This window comes from Piliocolobus tephrosceles, chromosome 1 (assembly GCF_002776525.5).
Source record: "Piliocolobus tephrosceles isolate RC106 chromosome 1, ASM277652v3, whole genome shotgun sequence".
Lineage (NCBI taxonomy): Eukaryota > Metazoa > Chordata > Mammalia > Primates > Cercopithecidae > Piliocolobus > Piliocolobus tephrosceles.
In genome coordinates, this window is record NC_045434.1 from 112,042,782 (window position 1) to 112,060,542 (window position 17,761).

The 17,761-nt window shown below is 43.1% G+C and overlaps 2 protein-coding genes across 2 annotated transcripts in view; both read left to right on the forward strand.

The window, feature by feature from the left end:
- The window catches only part of CELSR2 (cadherin EGF LAG seven-pass G-type receptor 2), a 13,799-nt gene extending 9,229 nt beyond the window's left edge, over nucleotides 1-4,570 (forward strand). Inside the window, 1 exon segment of the mRNA XM_031935636.1 lies at nucleotides 4,420-4,570. Within this exon segment, the coding sequence (XP_031791496.1) occupies nucleotides 4,420-4,570 (151 nt within the window).
- Nucleotides 4,513-16,536, forward strand: TAF13 (TATA-box binding protein associated factor 13). Its single transcript, XM_026448567.2, has 4 exons — nucleotides 4,513-4,665; nucleotides 5,537-5,615; nucleotides 13,745-13,842; nucleotides 15,954-16,536. The coding sequence occupies exons 1-4, from the start codon at nucleotides 4,639-4,641 to the stop codon at nucleotides 16,122-16,124; spliced, it is 375 nt and encodes a 124-aa protein (XP_026304352.1). The 5' UTR covers nucleotides 4,513-4,638; the 3' UTR covers nucleotides 16,125-16,536.
- Nucleotides 16,537-17,761: the final 1,225 nt, after the last annotated feature.

Consider the following 17,761-nt stretch of genomic DNA (forward strand, 5'->3'; position numbering starts at 1 on the left):
TTTTCAGTTCTTCTCCTCCCTCTCCTCCTACCCTTTTCCTACTTTTATCTTTTCCTGCCTCTTTGACCATTCTTTCTGTCACTCTGTCTCTTTGATGTACTGTTTCTAAGGCTGTGCCCTTTGCCTCTATTCTCTTAGCCTTTGTTTCTGTGCAATCTCTAGACTATCACTTTGGGATGTCTCCCGTGTCATTTTCTCTAGTACTAATTTTTCTTTCTCTCTCTCTTTTTTTTTTTTTTGGTATTTTAGTATAGAGACAGGGTTTCACCATGTTGCCCAGGCTGGTCTTGAACTTCTGAGCTCAGGCGATCTGCCCGCCTTGGCCTCCCAAAGTGCTAGGATTACAGGCATGAGCCACCGTGCCCGGTGTAGATCTAGTACTAATTTTTCTGTGGATTTCTGGGCCTGTAATTCCTGGCCTGGATTTCCATCACCTTTAGGACATCTCCAGACTCTCAAACACAGACTAAACTCATTTCCTTCCACTTCCAACTTCTTTCCCCTTTTTCTTTCCTATTTATATTAATAGCATTCCATGCTTCTGTCCATAGCTCTCACATTGTCACAAAGTTCTGTAAATTGTTTCTTAAAGTTTGTCTTAAATCAGTTCCTTCTTCCTCTTTGCCTTAATTCAGATTATAATCATCTCTCATCCTAGTTTCCCCACTAAAGTGCTCTTTTTAAAAACTGTAAAGTCATGTGACACATCTGTATCTCTTCTATTCTGTTCTGTTCCCAAGAACTCTGTAGTTTGAAGTTCAGTCTCTGAAGAGAACATTTTAGGCCTTTCAAACGCAAATTCCAGTCTCATTTCGTACATCCCCACCCAACAAAATTGGCCCTGGCAACCTACATAGAACATCTTGTAGAAGCACACCATGACTTTTCACTCTGTGTTTTCCTTCTGCTCTGTTTATCATACTGCAATTTTTCCCCCACTTTGTATTTTGGATCTCAGGTTCACAGGACTGAATTATTCACATGCTGCAGCTCATGGCATACTATTACAATTGGCCCTTCCAAAGTTTTTCACTTTTTATTAATCAATCTATTCCTTTTATCCTTACTCCCATTTCTCCTGCACTGCAACTTTCTCGTGTGTTTAATGTCTATGCTTTTTTATATTTTCCTGTAAAATAAGTAGTATTTTTAATTTCTATAAATGGTATTATGTTGTAGATCTTGTTTCTTTTTTACTTTGAACTGTTTTCAAGTTCTCTCATGTTGCTAAATCTATTGCTTCTGATTGCTGCATTGTACTCTATGCTGTGCATCCAGCATATTTTACCATTCTACTCCCCTAATAACAGACACTATGAATGTTTTATACCTGACCTCCTGGACACGGATCACTACCTAAAAGCCGTTCTCAACCCTATCAGGCTCAACAATCTCCCTTAAATATTAATAACAAATACAATGTCTCCATTATTGTGCAGTGAGATTCAAAAATAATATAATTGACTGTGGTAGGTGGCCTCTCAGAAAGCCCCCAGTGATCTCCAGCGCAATATTCTTGCCCTTATATAATCCCCTCTCCTTGAATTTGGGCTGCACTTTTTTTCTTTTCTGAGACAGAGTCTCACTCTGTCGCCCTGGCTGGAGTACAGTGGCGCCATCTCAGCTCACTGCAACCTCCGCCTCCCGGGTTCAAGCAACTCTCCTGCCTGAGCCTCCTGAGTAGCTGGGATTACAGGTGTCCACCACCACACCCTGCTAATTTTTGTATTTTTAGTGGAGACGGGGTTTCACCATGTTGGCCAGGCTGGTCTCGGAACTCCTGACCTCGTGATCCACCTGCCTCCGCCTCCCAAAGTGCTGGGATTACAGGCGTGAGCCACTGCGCCCGGCCCTAGCTGCACTTTTTTACTCACTTCTAGTGAATAGAATAGGGCAGAAATGATGGGATGTCACTTCCAAAATTAGGCAGCGAAAAACCTGTGAGTTCTGTCTTCTGGGTTCTCTCACTTGTGTCCTCTGGAGGAAGGCAACTGGCACATTGTGAGCTGCCCTATGGAGTGGATTACATGGAAGGAACTGAGGGAGGCCTCTGGGCAACATCCGGTGAAGAACTGAGGCCCTTAGTCCAACAACCTCAAAGAACTGAAACCTCCAGCAACCTGTGAGTGACTCTGGCAAATTCTCCTCCATCAACACTTGAGGTATGTCCGTGGCCCCAGGCAACATCCTGACTGCAACAGGGGGGACCTTGAGCAACAGGCACCCAGCTAAATTACACCCACATTGCTGACCCAAAGAAACTGTGTAATAAATATTTGTTGTAAGCCACTAAGTTTTGGGGTGATCTGTTACACAACAATAAATAACTAATGTATCTACCTACTCACATAATTATGAAAATAACATAATACCCTAACAGGATCTAGTGATTCAGTGTCCAGGAGGTCAGGCATAAAGGTAATATAAAAGTAAAGTAAAAATAGTAACGTATCTTTTTTTTTTTTGAGATGGTGTCTCACACTGTCGCCCAGGCTGGAGTACAGTGGCATGATCTCTGCTCACTACAAGCTCCGCCTCCCGGGTTTACGCCATTCTCTTGCCTCAGTCTCCCCAGTAGCTGGGACTACAGGCGCCCACCACCATGCCCGGCTAATTTTTGTTGTATTTTTTAATAGAGACAGGGTTTCACCTGTTAGCCAGGATGGTCTGGATCTCCTGACCTTGTGATCCGCCCGCCTCAGCCTCCCAAAGTGGTGGGATTACACGCATGAGCCACCGCGCCCGGCCAACATATATTTCAATATATAAATACTCAGGCATGATGGCACTATGAGGTATAATGAAGATTTCAGATGCTTGTACCTATATGTAGAATTACTTTGAATGCAGACTGATATTAAGTGAGTATTGTCTACCTAAAAGGAAGGAGCTGAGGCAAAATTAATATAAATAGAGAGTTTATTTGGGCCACACTTGAGGATTGCAACTCAGCAGCATAAACTTGCCCAGAATACACTCTAAGATTAGCAGCAGGTACAAGTGGATTTTTAAAGGAAAAGAATGAGGACAGGGAGTGGGCTGACACAAAGTTGTCTTTAAGGAATTCTCATTGGTTTACAAAAATAACATTGATTAGTGATTGGCTAAACATTATCAAGCTATAGGGGGTGGGATATAGTGTCTGGTGGGGCATAATTAGGCTAATTTATACCTAATACTTGTGGAATGGCAAGCAGTTTTAAGACATAAATACATAGCTCAAAAGGGGGCAAGTAGGATATGATTGCCTCTCATTTTAATGCCTCTTGGGGCCTAATAATTTAACTCAGATTCCTCAAATCAATTACAAGTGATGTTGCTTTTGGTTACGTTATTTCTTGAAATGGTATACAGCTCTTGATGAATTCCAAACAAAACAAAATACAATTACTATTCAATTTTGGGGCAATAACATTCCTAGAAAATTCATCGTACATTAAAAGTGTGGGAAGATGCTTTGTGTTTATTAACAAAGATAGGTTCAAGTCTCAAATAATTACTTTTCACTCACCGAATGTTCAGCAGGACATTCAGAAATCGTATTACGGGATTTTCTTTATGTAGCATCATCTGTTACACTGTAGGACACATATTTTATATCCCTAGCTCTGGCCTTCCAATGCCTCTGGTCTTCCCAACCATTGTTCCGACCAAAAGCCTTCCCCCCCCAATGGACACGGTGGCTCACACTTGTAATCCCAGCACTTTGGGAGGCCTAGGGGGACAGATCGCTTGAGAGCAAGTGTTCCAGACCAGCCTGGGTGATGTGGCAAAACCCCATATCTACTAAAAATACAAAAATTAGCCAGGCATTGGTGGTGTGCGCCTGTCATCCCAGCTATTTGGAGGCTGAGGTGGGAGGATGGCTTGAGCCCAGCAGTTCTAAGCTGCAGTGAACCCAGATTGCGCCACTTCACTCCAGCCTGGGGGACAGTGAGGCTGCGTTTCAAAAAAAAAAAAAACAAAACAAAACAAAAAGAAGGCTGGGCATGGTGGTGCACGCCTGTAATTCCAGCTACTCGGGAGGCTGAGGCTTGAACCCGGAGGCGGAGGTTGCAGTTGGCCGGGATCGCGCCACCGCACACTCCAGCCTGGGGGACAGAGTGACACTTGGTCTCAAAAAAAAAACAAAAATCTTCACAAAATTTTAAATGCTTAGTCTTGCGACACTATCTCTTGGAAATTTCTGGTGAAGCACAGTATCCCCAATAATTAACACAGTGCTTAGAAACGGTGGAACCACAAATCTTTAAAATGATTTAAAAGCATTGTGTCAGATAAAGGACCGCTGGCTAACCCTCCTACGATCCATAGCTTCCCAGTCCCCAAACAGGAAGCCATGATTCAACGCGCAGCAGCAATTTTAGGGTGACAACGAGATACACCCCACCTAGCCCGTGATTTCCTTTTCTTTGTTAGTTTTCAATTCCTTCAGCACTACAGGGAGGAGCTCCGGCCTCCTCCGCTAGAAACTGTCGCATTTCCGCCGCTATGCCGGAAAGCACCAGAGTCCTCCCGCAGGCCGCAGTCCTCCAGGCCCAGCTCCAGCCCCGCCCATCACCGGAAGTGAGGCGGCGGAAGTAGCATAACCCGCTGGGAGCCAGCCGGCGGGGCGCTGTGGGTTGGCGGGCTAGTGGGATGGCAGATGAGGAAGAAGACCCCACCGTGAGTGACCGTCTCTGTCCAAAACCTCTCTTTTCTTCACTCCGTCGGGCTCAGTAGCGGAGGCAGAGTTCAGGATCGGATCTGCTTGCCTTAGTCAATTCAGCCGACAGAATTCGGGGACTTCACGCCCTAAGGATTGATCATTTTAGAAAGTGGGGAAGGACATGAAGGAAGAGTAGGTTTTGTGACCCTTTTCCCCTTGATTTTGGTCTGTATTTGCCAGACACTGTTTGAAACACGTACAGAATCATCAGAAGTCAAAACTGACGTCTATTAGCGCTCACTATGAACCAACAGTTCAGTTGTTAACAAAACTGTACTTACTGTGAAGTAATGGGAAAAGAATGCATTGAAAGTCAGACAGCCTGGATTTCAAAATCTCCATTCTCTCTAAGCAAGTTATTTAACTTTGAACATCAGTTTTCTTGTTATAAAATAGGGTTACGGGCTTACTTAAGGAACGTTTTTAGCACCGTATAAGCAAATGCTTAGTAAATATTAGTTTTGCTTAATTGAAAGTCTACAAAGGTAGACTTTGATTCAGTATCAACTGTTTAACAGTAGCAATAGGCCACCTTAGTTGTTTAAAAATAAAACCTATGTTCATTAGAACTCTTACACGTAGAAGCAGTAGGATTATTTGTTAGGAACATTGTAGAAGCCATTTTTGGATGAGTTGGAAGTTGGACTAGATACATAGGCCCCTTCAGTGCTAAGGTTTCCTGTGTGTTTTTTTGTTTTTGTTTTTGTTTTTGTTTTCTGCTTCCTTTAGGCTTTGTTGCTTATCTGTTAAAAATGAAAAAAAAATTGTTATTATTAAAATATCAAATGCAAGGCAATTATTTGACATTTCTGTGTATACATTTTTTAGTTTGAGGAAGAAAATGAAGAAATTGGAGGAGGTGCAGAAGGTGGACAGGGTAAAAGAAAGAGACTTTTTTCTAAAGAATGTAAGTAGTATTTGACAATGATTTTGTTATAGATGATGAAAACTTTTGGACATGTCCTTTCAGAGTACATTTATTGCTTTGAATATTTCCCTGTACTGACAATATTCTCAGACTAGCCTATCAAATTCTGTTTAACTTTTCAATCAGATAGTACCAATCCTAACTCCAATTATATGTGTGTGTATGTGTGTGTATAAATTGCTTTTTAGGTGAGCAAATGTAGTTCGTGTTTTAATTTAGGGCAGAAGAACATACCTCCATTAGTTTTCCTCTTGCCTTTGCAGCAGTAGAAACAGAGGCTCCTTTGTAAGCCACAGATAATAATGGATCCTGCAACAGGTGTTGAGGGAGAGTAGCAAGTGAGTTGGCGCTTGGGCTTTGGACTAAGGCCATGAACAAAGTAAGAAGGTGGTGAACAGCTGGGTGCAGTGGCTCACGCCTGTAGTCCCAGCACTTTGGGAGGCTGAGGCAGGTGAATCACTGGAGGTCAGGAGTCTGAGACCAGCCTGGCCAACATGATGAAACCGCGTCCCTACTAAGAATACAAAAATTGGCCAGACATGCTCGCTTGAACCCAGGAGGGAGAAGTTGCAGTGAGCCAAGATTATGCCACTGCACTCCAGCCTGCGTGACACAGCAAGACTCTGTCTCAAAAAGAAGGTCGTGAATAGTGTAAGGCATTATAGTGACAATGGAGGCTAGATGCAGTGGCTCACGCCTGTAATCCCAGCACTTTGGGAGGTCAAGGCAGGCAGATCGCTTGAGCCCAGGAGGTCAAGACCAGCCTGGGCGACATAATAAAACCCTCTCTCTACAAAAAATACACAAATTAGCAGAGCATGGTGGCACGCCCCTGTAGTTCCAGCTACTCTGGAGGCTGAGGTGAAAGGATGGTTAGAGCCCAGGAGGTGGAGGTTGCAGTGAACCCAGATTGCGCCACTGCACTCCAGCCTTGGTGACGGAACAGACCCTGTGTCCAAAATAGATAAATAAACAAAATAAGCAATGATATGGAGATTATAATGTATTGATTCTCCATCCTACCCCCTCAGTAGATGGTTTTGACCCCTTTTGGCAACACGAGGAAGAGAGAGCAGCTGCTACTACTGATGGTACAGGCCAAGCCCTGGAACACAGCATGAGAATGTGCTCTCCATCTCCCAGTCCTGGGTCCTTTATGTAAAGTTATATCTAAGTATTGAGAGATGAGGCAACACAGATTTATCATATGGTTTATTTAGGCTGGGTTATATCTGAGCAGTTCCCCAATGTCCTTCAAACTGCAGGGTCAGTATATCTTTTTTTTTTTTGAGACAGAGTCTCACTGTCGCCAGGCTGGAGTGCAATGGCATGATCTTGGCTCACTGCAACCTCTGCCTCCTGGCCTCAAGTGATTCTCCTGACTCAGCCTCCCGAGTAGCTGGGACTACAGGCACATGCCACCACGCCCAGCTAATTTTGGTATTGTTAGTAGAGACGGGGTTTCACCATGTTGGCCAGGATGGTCTCAATATCTTGACCTCATGATCTGCCATCTCAGCCTCCCAAAGTGCTGGGATTATAAGCATGAGCCACCATGCCCAGCTTCAGGGTCAGTGTATCTTTTTTAAGAAAAATTATTTTCTTAATTTTTATTTATTTTCTTAGAGACAGGGTTTCACTCTTCTATCACTGGGGCTAGAGTACAGTGGCGTGATCACAGCTCACTGCAACCTTGAACTCCTGGGCTCAAGTGATCCTCCCACCTCAGCCTCCTGAATAGCTGGGACTATAGGTGCATGCCACCATGCTCAGTTAATTTTTTTTTTTCCCCTGCGACAGAGCCTTGCTCTTTCGCCCAGGCTTGAGTGCAGTGGCATTATCTCGTCTTACGGCAACCTCCACCTCCTGGGTTTAAGCAGTTCTCCTGCCTCAGCCTCCCGAGTAGCTGGGATTACAGGCATGCGCCACCACGCCCTGGCTAATTTTTTGTATTTTTACAAAGTACAAAACGGGTTTCACCATGTTAGCCAGGCTGGTCTCAAACTCCTGACCTCAGGTGATCCGCCCAACTCAGCCTCCCAAAGTGCTGGGATTATAGGTGTGAGCCACTGTGCCCAGCCATACCCAGATAATTTTTGTATTTTCAATAGAGACTAGTTTCACCATGTTGGCCAGGCTGGTCTCAAACTCCTACCCTCAAGTGATCCTCCTGCCTCAGCCTCCCAAACTGCTGGGATTGCAGGCATGAGCCACCACACCCAGCCAGACACTCTTATTTTTTAACCATCCAAATCCTTTTCCATATTTCGTTTCCTCACTAAAACTGACCATTTCTTATTTCATTTCTCTGATGCTCCTTACACCATTATGTGGTTTTACGTATTATATCAGCATAAGAATGGATCCCTGTACCAGAGCATCCCAGAGTGATGTTCAGTTGGTTGTTAGCAAAGACCTTTGCTCCAGTGAGATTAGTTTGTGATGACAGGAATTTGGAATCTTCAGGCTTCTCCTTATCTTACCTGAATATTCACAGAGGTTACTGATGAAAGATCTGTTCTCCTGAACCTTAAAGAAAAAAAGTTTGTGGGGGACTGGGTACAGTGGCTCATGCCTATAATCCCCGCACTTTGGGAGGCCAAGGTGGGAAGATCACTTGAGGTCAGGAGTTCTAGACCAGCCTGGCCAATATGGCAAAACCCCGTCTCTAATAAAAATACAAAAATTAGCTGGGCGTGGTGGAGCATGCCTGTAATTCCGCTACTTGAGGGCCAGACGCGGTAGCTCATCCCTGTAATCCCAGCACTTTGGGAGGCTGAGGTGGGCGGATTATGAGGTCAGGAGATCGAGACCATCCTGGCTAACACGGTGAAACCCCGTGTCTACTAAAAATACAAAAAATTAGCTGGACGTGGTGGCACATGCCTGTAGCCCCACCTACTTGGGAGGCTGAGGCAGGAGAGTCGCTTGAATCCAAGAGGCAGAGGTTGCAGTGAGCCAAGATGGTGCCACTGCACTCTAGCCTGGGTGACAGCAAGACTGCCTCTCAAAAAAAAAAAAAATTCCAGCTACTTGGGAGGCTGAGGCCGGAGAGTCACTGGAACCTGGGAGGCAGAAGTTGCAATGGGCCTATAGAATTTCAAAGCATTATCTGGCATTTGTTTATGCCTTTATAGTCCCTTTAACCAAATACAGTTTATGTACTTCCCATATAATAAGTTTCCCTTTTCCAGTGAAATATATTTTCTGTCTGGTGAATTCTGCCCATCAAAATGTTAGTGACAAAATATCTTCCTCAAAATATTTAAACAAAAACAGTAAACTTACAATGGAGAATTCTGGAAGACACCATGTTAACCAAGTGATCAAAGCATCACTAATGATATACAGCATATTGACATTATATACCCCAGATATGATGCATTAAGAGGACACATCACCTTGGTGTTCTTCCTGGTAACGTCTAACTTCAATCTAATGAGGAAACATCAAAGAAACCCAAATTGAGGGATAGTTTACAAGATAACTGACCAATATTCTTCAAAAGTGTCAAGGTTTTTTGTAAACAGTGGTTTCATTAAAAAAAAAAAGTATCAAGGTTTTGAAAGATGAAAAAGTCAAGGAACTGTCAGAGATTAGAGGGAACTAAGAAGACATGACAACTAAATGGTATGGGAACCTGAAATAAAAAGGACATTGGTGGAAAAACTCGTAAAATCTGAATAAAGTCTGTACTTGTACCGATGTTAATTTCTTAGCTTTGATGACTCCATATGGTTGTATAACATGTTAACATAAGGGGAAGCTGAATATAGGGCATATGGGAACTGTGTACTATTTTGGCAACTCAGCTGTAAATCTAAAATTACCTTTTTTTAAAAAAAGGCAAAAAAGGCCGGGCACGGTGGCTCAAGCCTGTAATCCCAGCACTTTGGGAGGCCGAGACGGGTGGATCGCGAGGTCAGGAGATCAAGACCATCCTGGCTAACACAGCGAAACCCCGTCTCTACTAAAAAATACAAAAAAAACTAGCCGGGCGAGATGGCGGGCGCCTGTAGTCCCAGCTACTCGGGAGGCTGAGGCAGGAGAATGGCGTAAACCCGGGAGGCAGAGCTTGCAGTGAGCTGAGATCCGGCCACTGCACTCCAGCCTGGGCAACAGAGCGAGACTCTGTCTCAAAAAAAAAAAAAAAAAAAAGGCAAAAAAAGTATGGAATCCAAAACAGAAAGATAAAAACTATTGGCTCCTGTGTTTGTTTTTTTCTTCCTGTTTCTGGACCTAAAGACTCTTGCCAGTGTAAACCCTAGGGATATGTCTATCTCAGGCTGGTTTCCAAGTCACCCTTTTCTTCTGTAGGCCTGGCCTACTTTCTTCTCTTTGTACTTCTACTAGTTTTTACTTCTTCTAAATAGAGGAATTATTCTTAATTTACTCATTTCTTCCTTTAGAAGTATTCTGCAAGTACTTTTTTAAATTTTTCTTTTTTTTTTTTTGAGACAGTCTCCCTTTGTCGCCCAGGCTGGAGTGCAGTGGCGCGATCTCGGCTCACTGCAAGCTCCGCCTGCCAGGTTCACGCCATTCTCCTGCCTCAGCCTCCCGAGTAGCTGGAACTACAGGCGCCGCCACCACGCCAGGCTAATTTTTTGTATTTTTAGTAGAGACAGGGTTTCACCGTGTTAGCCTGGATGGTCTCGATCTCCTGACCTCGTGATCCGCCCACCTCCGCTTCCCAAAGTGCTGGGATTACAGGCATGAGCGACCGCACCCAGCTGTACCTTTTTTTAAAAAAATAAAACTTAAATACAATAAATTGTGCAAGTCTTAATTGAACAGCTTGCTGAATTTTATGTATACTATACAGTCAGCCCTCTATATCCATGGGTTCTGCATCCATGGATTCAACCAACCTCAAATGGAAAATATTCAGAAAAAAAAAAACTGTGTCTCTATTGAACATGTACAGACTTTTTTTCCTGGTCATTATTCCCTGAACAATATAATATAACAACTATTTACATAGCATTTACATGGTATTAGGTATTGTAAGTAACCTAGAGATGATTTAAAATATAGATAGGATGTGTTTAGATTATATGCAAACACTATGACATTTTATATCTGGGATTTGAGCATCTGAAGATTTTGGTATCCACAGGAGGTCCTGGAACCAAGCTCCCAAGGATACTAAGGGGCAACTGTATACACGTGCACACACACACACACATTCACACACTTGTAACCACTACTAAGATCAAGATAATAAAACACTTGCAGCACTTGACAGTTTCTTACCATTTACATACACGCCTTTGAGAATGTGATGAAAGTTATAATTATTCCCAGAAAAATGCCCATGTACAGATAATGTATAAAATTTTTCTGTATGATTTTAGGGTCGTCTCAAGGACTTTTTTTTTTTTTTTTTTTTGAGACGGAGTCTTCCTCTGTCGCCCATTGGAATGCATTGGCGTGATCTTGGCTCACCACAACCTCTGCCCCCTGGGTTCAAGCAATTCTCTTGCCTCAGCATCTCTAGTAGCTGGGATTACAGGCGAGCGCCACCATGCCCCCCTAATTTTTGTATATTTAGTAGAGACGGGGTTTCACCATGTTGTTTAGGCTGGTCTCAAACTCCCGACCTCAGGTGATCTGCCAACTTGGGCCTCCAGAAGTGCAGGGATTATAGGCATGAACCACAGTGCTGGCTTGTTTCTGGACTGGGAGTTTATAGGTGATAGGATAAGAACCTGTGTGGATCTCAGCTGAGTGTGGTGGCTCACACCTGTAATCCCAGCACTTTGGGAGGCCAAGGCAGGAGGATTGCTTGCGTCCAGGAGTTCAAGACCAGCCTGGGCAACAAGGTGGGACCCTGTCTCTACGAGAAAACAAAAATAAATAAATTTTTAGAAACCAGTTCAAAACAAGCCTGGGCAACATAGTGAGATCCCCGTCTCCAGAAAAAATTTAAAATGGCTGGCTGTGGTGGCTCATGCCTGTAATCCCAATAATTTGGGAGGCCAAGGTAGGCAGATCACTTGAGGCCAGGAATTCAAGACTATCCTGGGCAATGTGGCAAAACCCTGACTCTACTAAAAAATACAAAAGTATTAGCCAGGTGTGGTAGCGCATGCCTGTAATCCCAGCTACCTGGAGGCTGAAGCTCAAGAATCTCTTGAACCCGGGAGGTGGAGGTTGCAGTGAGCTGAGATTGTGCCATTGCACTCTATTCTGGGTGACACAGTGAGCCTTCCGTCTCAAAAAAACCCCACAAATTAGCGAGGCATGGTGGCATGTGCCTGTAGTCCCAGCTGCTCACATGAGCCAGGGAGGTTGAGGCTGCAACAAGCTGTGACTGCAACACCTCTCCAGCCTGGGCGACAGAGCCAAGACTCGCTCAAAAAAAGGGGAGCAAAGAAAAGAATTCATATGGATCCTGTCTGCCCTAAACTACAAGTACCAACAAGTGCGATGCTGTTGTGGGTATGAGGAAAGACCTGAAGCAGATCAGCTGGGTTCAAACTCAGGTTCCATCTCTTAATAGCTTTGTGACCTTGGATAAATCAGTTACTGCAGTGCTTTAATTTTCTCAGCTATAGAATGGGGATAATCAATAGTATCTACCTCAAAGGATCATTGTGAGGATTAAATGAGTTATATATGTAAAGACTTATGAGAGTACCTGGCATATAATAAGGACTATATACAGTTTATCTTTTGCAGTTTTTTTTTATTTCTGCATATTAGACTTCTCTCTCTATTATCATTATTATTATTATTTTTTTTTTTTGAGACACAGTCTCTGTCACCCAGGCTGGAGTGCAGTGGCACGATCTCAGCTCACTGCAACCTCTGCCTCCTGGATTCAAGCGATTCTCATGCCTCAGCCTCCCGAGTAGTTGGGATTATAGGCATTTGCCAACACCCCCAGCTGACTTTTGTGTTTTGTTTTTAGTAGAGATGGGGTTTCACCTTGTTGGCCAGGCTGATCTGAAACTTCTGTCCTCAAGTGATCTGCCTTAGCCTCCCGAAGTGCTGGAATTACAGGCGTGAGCCACCATCCCAGCCTTCACCCAGCTAATTTTTGTTTTTGTTTTTTTTTGTAGAGACAGGGTTTCGCCATGTTGCTCAGGTTTGTCTCAAATTCCTGAGCTCAAGCAGTCTACTTGCCTGGGCCTCCCAAAGTGCTGGATTACAGATGTGGGCCACTGCACCCGACCTAGACTTACCTTTTTCATTTCCTACGGTTTCTTCAGATGAAGCCTGAAAGAGCTTTGCCAGCAGTTGTATTGATCTAGGAAATGTCAAAATTCCTTGTAGTAAGCCCTCTGCTTTCTAATTTTGATTACCCTGTTGCTTCCTATAAGAATGTATTTGGGACCAGGCGCAGTGGCTCACGTCTGTAATCCCAGCACTTTGGGAGGCCGAGGCAGGTGGATCAAGAGGTCAGGAGATCAAGACCATCCTGGCTAACATGGTGAAACCCCGTCTCTACTAAAAATACAAAAAATTAGCCGGGCATGGTGGTGGGCGCCTGTAGTTCCAGCTACTCAGGAGGCTGAGGCAGGAGAATGGCATGAACCCAGTAGGTGGAGCTTGCAGCGAGCCGAGATCCCGCCACTGCCCTCCAGCCTGGGCGACAGAGGGAGACTCTGTCTCAAAAAAAAAAAAAAAAGTGTTTGGAGAACATTCTCTCATGTCTTTTCCCCTATGGTAATATCAGTAAAGAGTTTACCTTTTTTCCAATGCCCCTATGCCCCTCTGCCATGCCCACACACAAAAACTGTCTCCAAAAAAGGCTAAGCTGTTGCTATCTGTCCTGTCCCCTGCCAGAACTTCCTACTTAAAGGTGTTCTGCTGGGGTCAGGGGCTGGTAAGTAGATGATAGAGATTAGGAAAACACTGTTTACCTTAGGGTTCAGTAGCTGGGAGGAAGGAAGAGTTTGGTTGGCGGCTATATGGGAACAGTTGGTCATCAGACTGTCCTTAAACCTTTTACACCAGAATCCATACTTGGAGATAACAAATACAATGTAAATATGTTTTTATACCAATATTGTCTATAACTTGGTTCACTTCTAGTTTATTTTTTTTAAAGCGTCAAATTGTTAAATCTGTAAAAGTAAACAAAAGTGGTTGTTCTTTTACAGTGCGATGTATGATGTATGGCTTTGGGGATGACCAGAATCCTTATACTGAGTCAGTGGATATTCTTGAAGATCTTGTCATAGAGTTTATCACTGAAATGGTAAGATTCTTTCCTAACTGGTCTTAGTTAATTGAAGAATAGATTTGAAATATTAAACTTTAGGTAAGACTAGAACTTATGTCATCCCTTTGAAATAAGCTATCCATTTGAGTGCTTGTTTGCAGAAGTTATTGGTTACTGTTTATCATTAAGGATGGAGGTTATATGTATATATTCTATCCCCCCTTCTTCCTTTTTTTTTTTTTTTCTGAGACGGAGTTTCATTCTTGTTGCCCAGGCTGGAGTGCAATGGCGTGATCTCGGCTCACCGCAGCCTTTGCCTGCCAGGTTCAAGGGATTCTCCTGCCTCAACCTCTGAGGAGCTGGGATTACAGGCATGTGCCACCACGCCTGGCTAATTTTGTATTTTTAATAGAGACAGGGTTTCTCTTCATTGGTCAGACTGGTCTCGAACTCCCGACCTCAGGTGATCCACCAGCCTTGGCCTCCCAAAGTGCTAGGATTATAAGCGTGAGCCACCGCACCTAGCCTCTTCCATTTTTTATAAGGACATAATTATAAAATCCTTGAAAAAAAGAAAAATACTACCCATAATGCCATTATCCAATATAGGTTTATTTTTTTCCCCTCCTTTTCCAGTATTTAAAGATATACAGTGTTTGTGTGTGTGTGTGTGTGTGTGTGTGTGTGTGTGGGACAGGATCTCACTCTGTTGCCCCAGCTGGAGTGCAGTGGCATGATCATTGCTCACTGCAGCTGATACCTTCTGGACTCAAGTGGTCCTCCCACCTCAGCCTCCAAAATACCTGGGACTACAGGTATATATCACCATGCTCTGCTTTTTTTTTTTTTTTTTTTTAATTTTTTCTTTTCTTTTTCTTTTTCTTTTTTTTTTTTGAGATGGAGTATTGCTCTGTCACCAGGCTGGAGTGCAGTGGCGCGATCTTGGCTCACTGCAAGCCCCGCCTCCTGGGTTCAAGACATCTCCTGCCTCAGCCTCCCGAGTAGCTGGGACTACAGGTGCCCGGCACCACGCCCGGCTAATTTTTTATGTTTTTAGTAGAGATGGGGTTTCACCATGTTAGCCAGGATAATCTTGATCTCCTGATCTCTTGATCTGCCCGCCTTGGCATCCCAAAGTGCTGGGATTACAGGCGTGAACCACTGCGCCTGGCCAGCTCTGTTAATTTTTAAATTTTTTGTAGAGGTGGGGTCTCACTGTGTTGCCCGTTGGTCTGTAACTCCTTGGTTCAAGCGATCTAACCCCTCTGCCTCACAAAGTGGTGGGATTATTGGCGTGAGCCACTGTGTCCGGCTCAATGCTGTATTATTAAGTATTTAGCTTCTCTTTTTTTATCGTTAGAAATAATGCTATGATAGGTCTTCAGTTTTGCACAGGTGAGTATATAATGACAGGGGATGAGATAGATTTATTTGGTTTTTAGAAAACCCACCAATATTTATTGGGTATTATGATGGAGGAGGACACAAAGCATAAATGAAATGGGTGAGTACACAAAATGATAAATTATTTTATACAAATGAAGACAAAATCTACATATATCAAAAAAACAGAAAAGGAACAATAAAGTTGACAGTTTTAATGTCCTTAAGATATTTTTTTTGCTGGGCATGGTGGCTCACATCTGTAATCCCCCAGCACTTTGGGATGCCGAGGCAGGCGGATCGCCTGAGGTCAGGAGTTCAAGACAAGCGTGGCTAACACAGTAAAACCCCGTATCTACTGAAAATACAAAAAAATTAGCCGGGTGTGGTGACGGGCGCCTGTAGTCCCAGCTACTCAGGAGGCTGAGGCAGGAGAATGGCGTGAACCTGGGAGGCAGAGCTTGCAGTGAGCTGAGATCGCGCCCCTGCACTCCAGCCTGGGTGACAGAGTGAGACTCCGTCTCAAAAAAAAAAAAAAGATATTTTTTTACAGTGACTGTGAAGCATAAAGGGAACATTGCTAATAACCCACTAGAAAGTGGACAGAGGACCTGAGTAGAAAGATAATTCACAAATGAATAGCCATAATATAGCCATAATAGTAAGAGAAAATCTTCGACCTCACTTGCAATTAATAAATGCAAATTAAAACAGTAAAATATTAGATTGTAAAAAATTAAATGTAATATGTTTCTTTGTAATAGACTCACAAGGCAATGTCAACTGGAAGACAAGGTCGAGTACAAGTTGAAGATATTGTCTTCTTGATTCGAAAGGACCCAAGAAAGTTTGCCAGGGTTAAAGACTTGCTTACTATGAATGAAGAATTGAAACGAGCTAGAAAAGCATTTGATGAAGCAAACTATGGATCTTGACACTTTTTGTAGTTTCTGAAAATTACCATCTGGGGAAATCATCTATAATAATTGTATATTTTCTAAAGTAAGGTTCTGATATCTAGCCATGTAAATGAAAGATGGAGAAAGTTTTCAGCCTTTATTTTTATGCTTTTGATTTTAGAGTGATATGGGTGTATTTAATTGCCTGCCTTTGTATTACCATACTTGAATTACTTACTGGGGTTTAATGACCACACATAAGTCAATGTACTTTGCAAACCATGCCGTTCCTTCTGACTTTTGACTATCTAAAGGATAAAGTAGTATTTATCTGTTAGGTGTGTTTATACCCTTGTAAGCTATACTGTAGCTTTTTTTTTTTGGGGGGGGACAGAGTCTTGCTATGTCACCAGGCTGGAGTGCAGTGGCACGATCTTGGCTCACTACAAGCTCCGCCTCCCAGGTTCATGCCATTCTCCTGCGTCAGCCTCCCGAGTCGCTGGGACTACAGGCACCCGCCACCATGCCCAGCTAATTTTTTGTGTTTTTAGTAGAGACGGGGTTTCACCGTGTTAGCCAGGATGGTCTCCATCTCCTGACCTCGTGATCCGCCCCCCTCTGCCTCCCAAAGTGCTGGGATTACAGGTGTGAGCCACCATGCCTGGCCTACTGTAGCTATTTAATATGTGAAATCCAAATGGTATTTTTGACTCGACAGCTCAGACTTGTACTTCATGTATTCAGAAGTTTTTAGACAGCAACTAGTTTATTGTCTAGTTTATTATTAAAGATAATTATTATTAAAGATAATGAACTAGGCCAGGTGTGGTGGCTCAAACCTGTAATCCCAGCACTTTGGGAGGCTGAGGCAGACAGATTACTTGAGGCCAGGGGTTTGAGACCAGCCCGGCCAACATGGCAAAACTTTGCCTCTACTAAAAATTAAAAAATTAGCCAGGCATGGAGGCATGTGCCTGTAATCCCAGCTACTTGGGAGGCTGAGGCAGAAGAACTGCTTTTAACCCAGGAGGCAGAGATTGCAGTGAGCCGAGATGGTGCCACTGCACTCCAACCTGAGCAAGAGAGTGTGACTCTGTCTCAAAAAAACAAATACAGATAATGAACTGGTTTGCATTTCTTTTAAAGAGATGATAGAGGAAAATATAGTTTTTTGAGAGAATGTTTCTATCTCTTAAAAGATAATCTGTTTTAATTTTCTTCAGATAATAAGTTATTATTTTTTAAGAAAGCAAGTTTCACATGAATAATGCTGTGTTGGAAGGCTTTTTGATTTAAAATCTTTTCAGATTTACAACATCCTGTTAAGTTTTAGGAGAACCCGTTTTCCCAGATCAGATTTGAGCTTCTAAAAATAAATGCTTTCAGTAGCAGGAATGGCATTGCTTAAAAAGCTCATGGCAGGATAAGCATTTGGGTTAGTGTTTTATTAACATATTTGTAAGTACTTGTTCATTGTGGAAATGTGACTAAAACCATATGTGGCTATGGAAACCATGTTTATAGTTCTGGATGCACGGGTTTGTGTGTATTTAGTCTATTGTTTTATTATTGCCCTCAGCTTAACGTAAGAATTACAATTGGATTTAAGTAGATCACTGATCTACTTATTGTTTATGAAACTTAACTTTTTGTGTGCCGCTTATAAACATGAT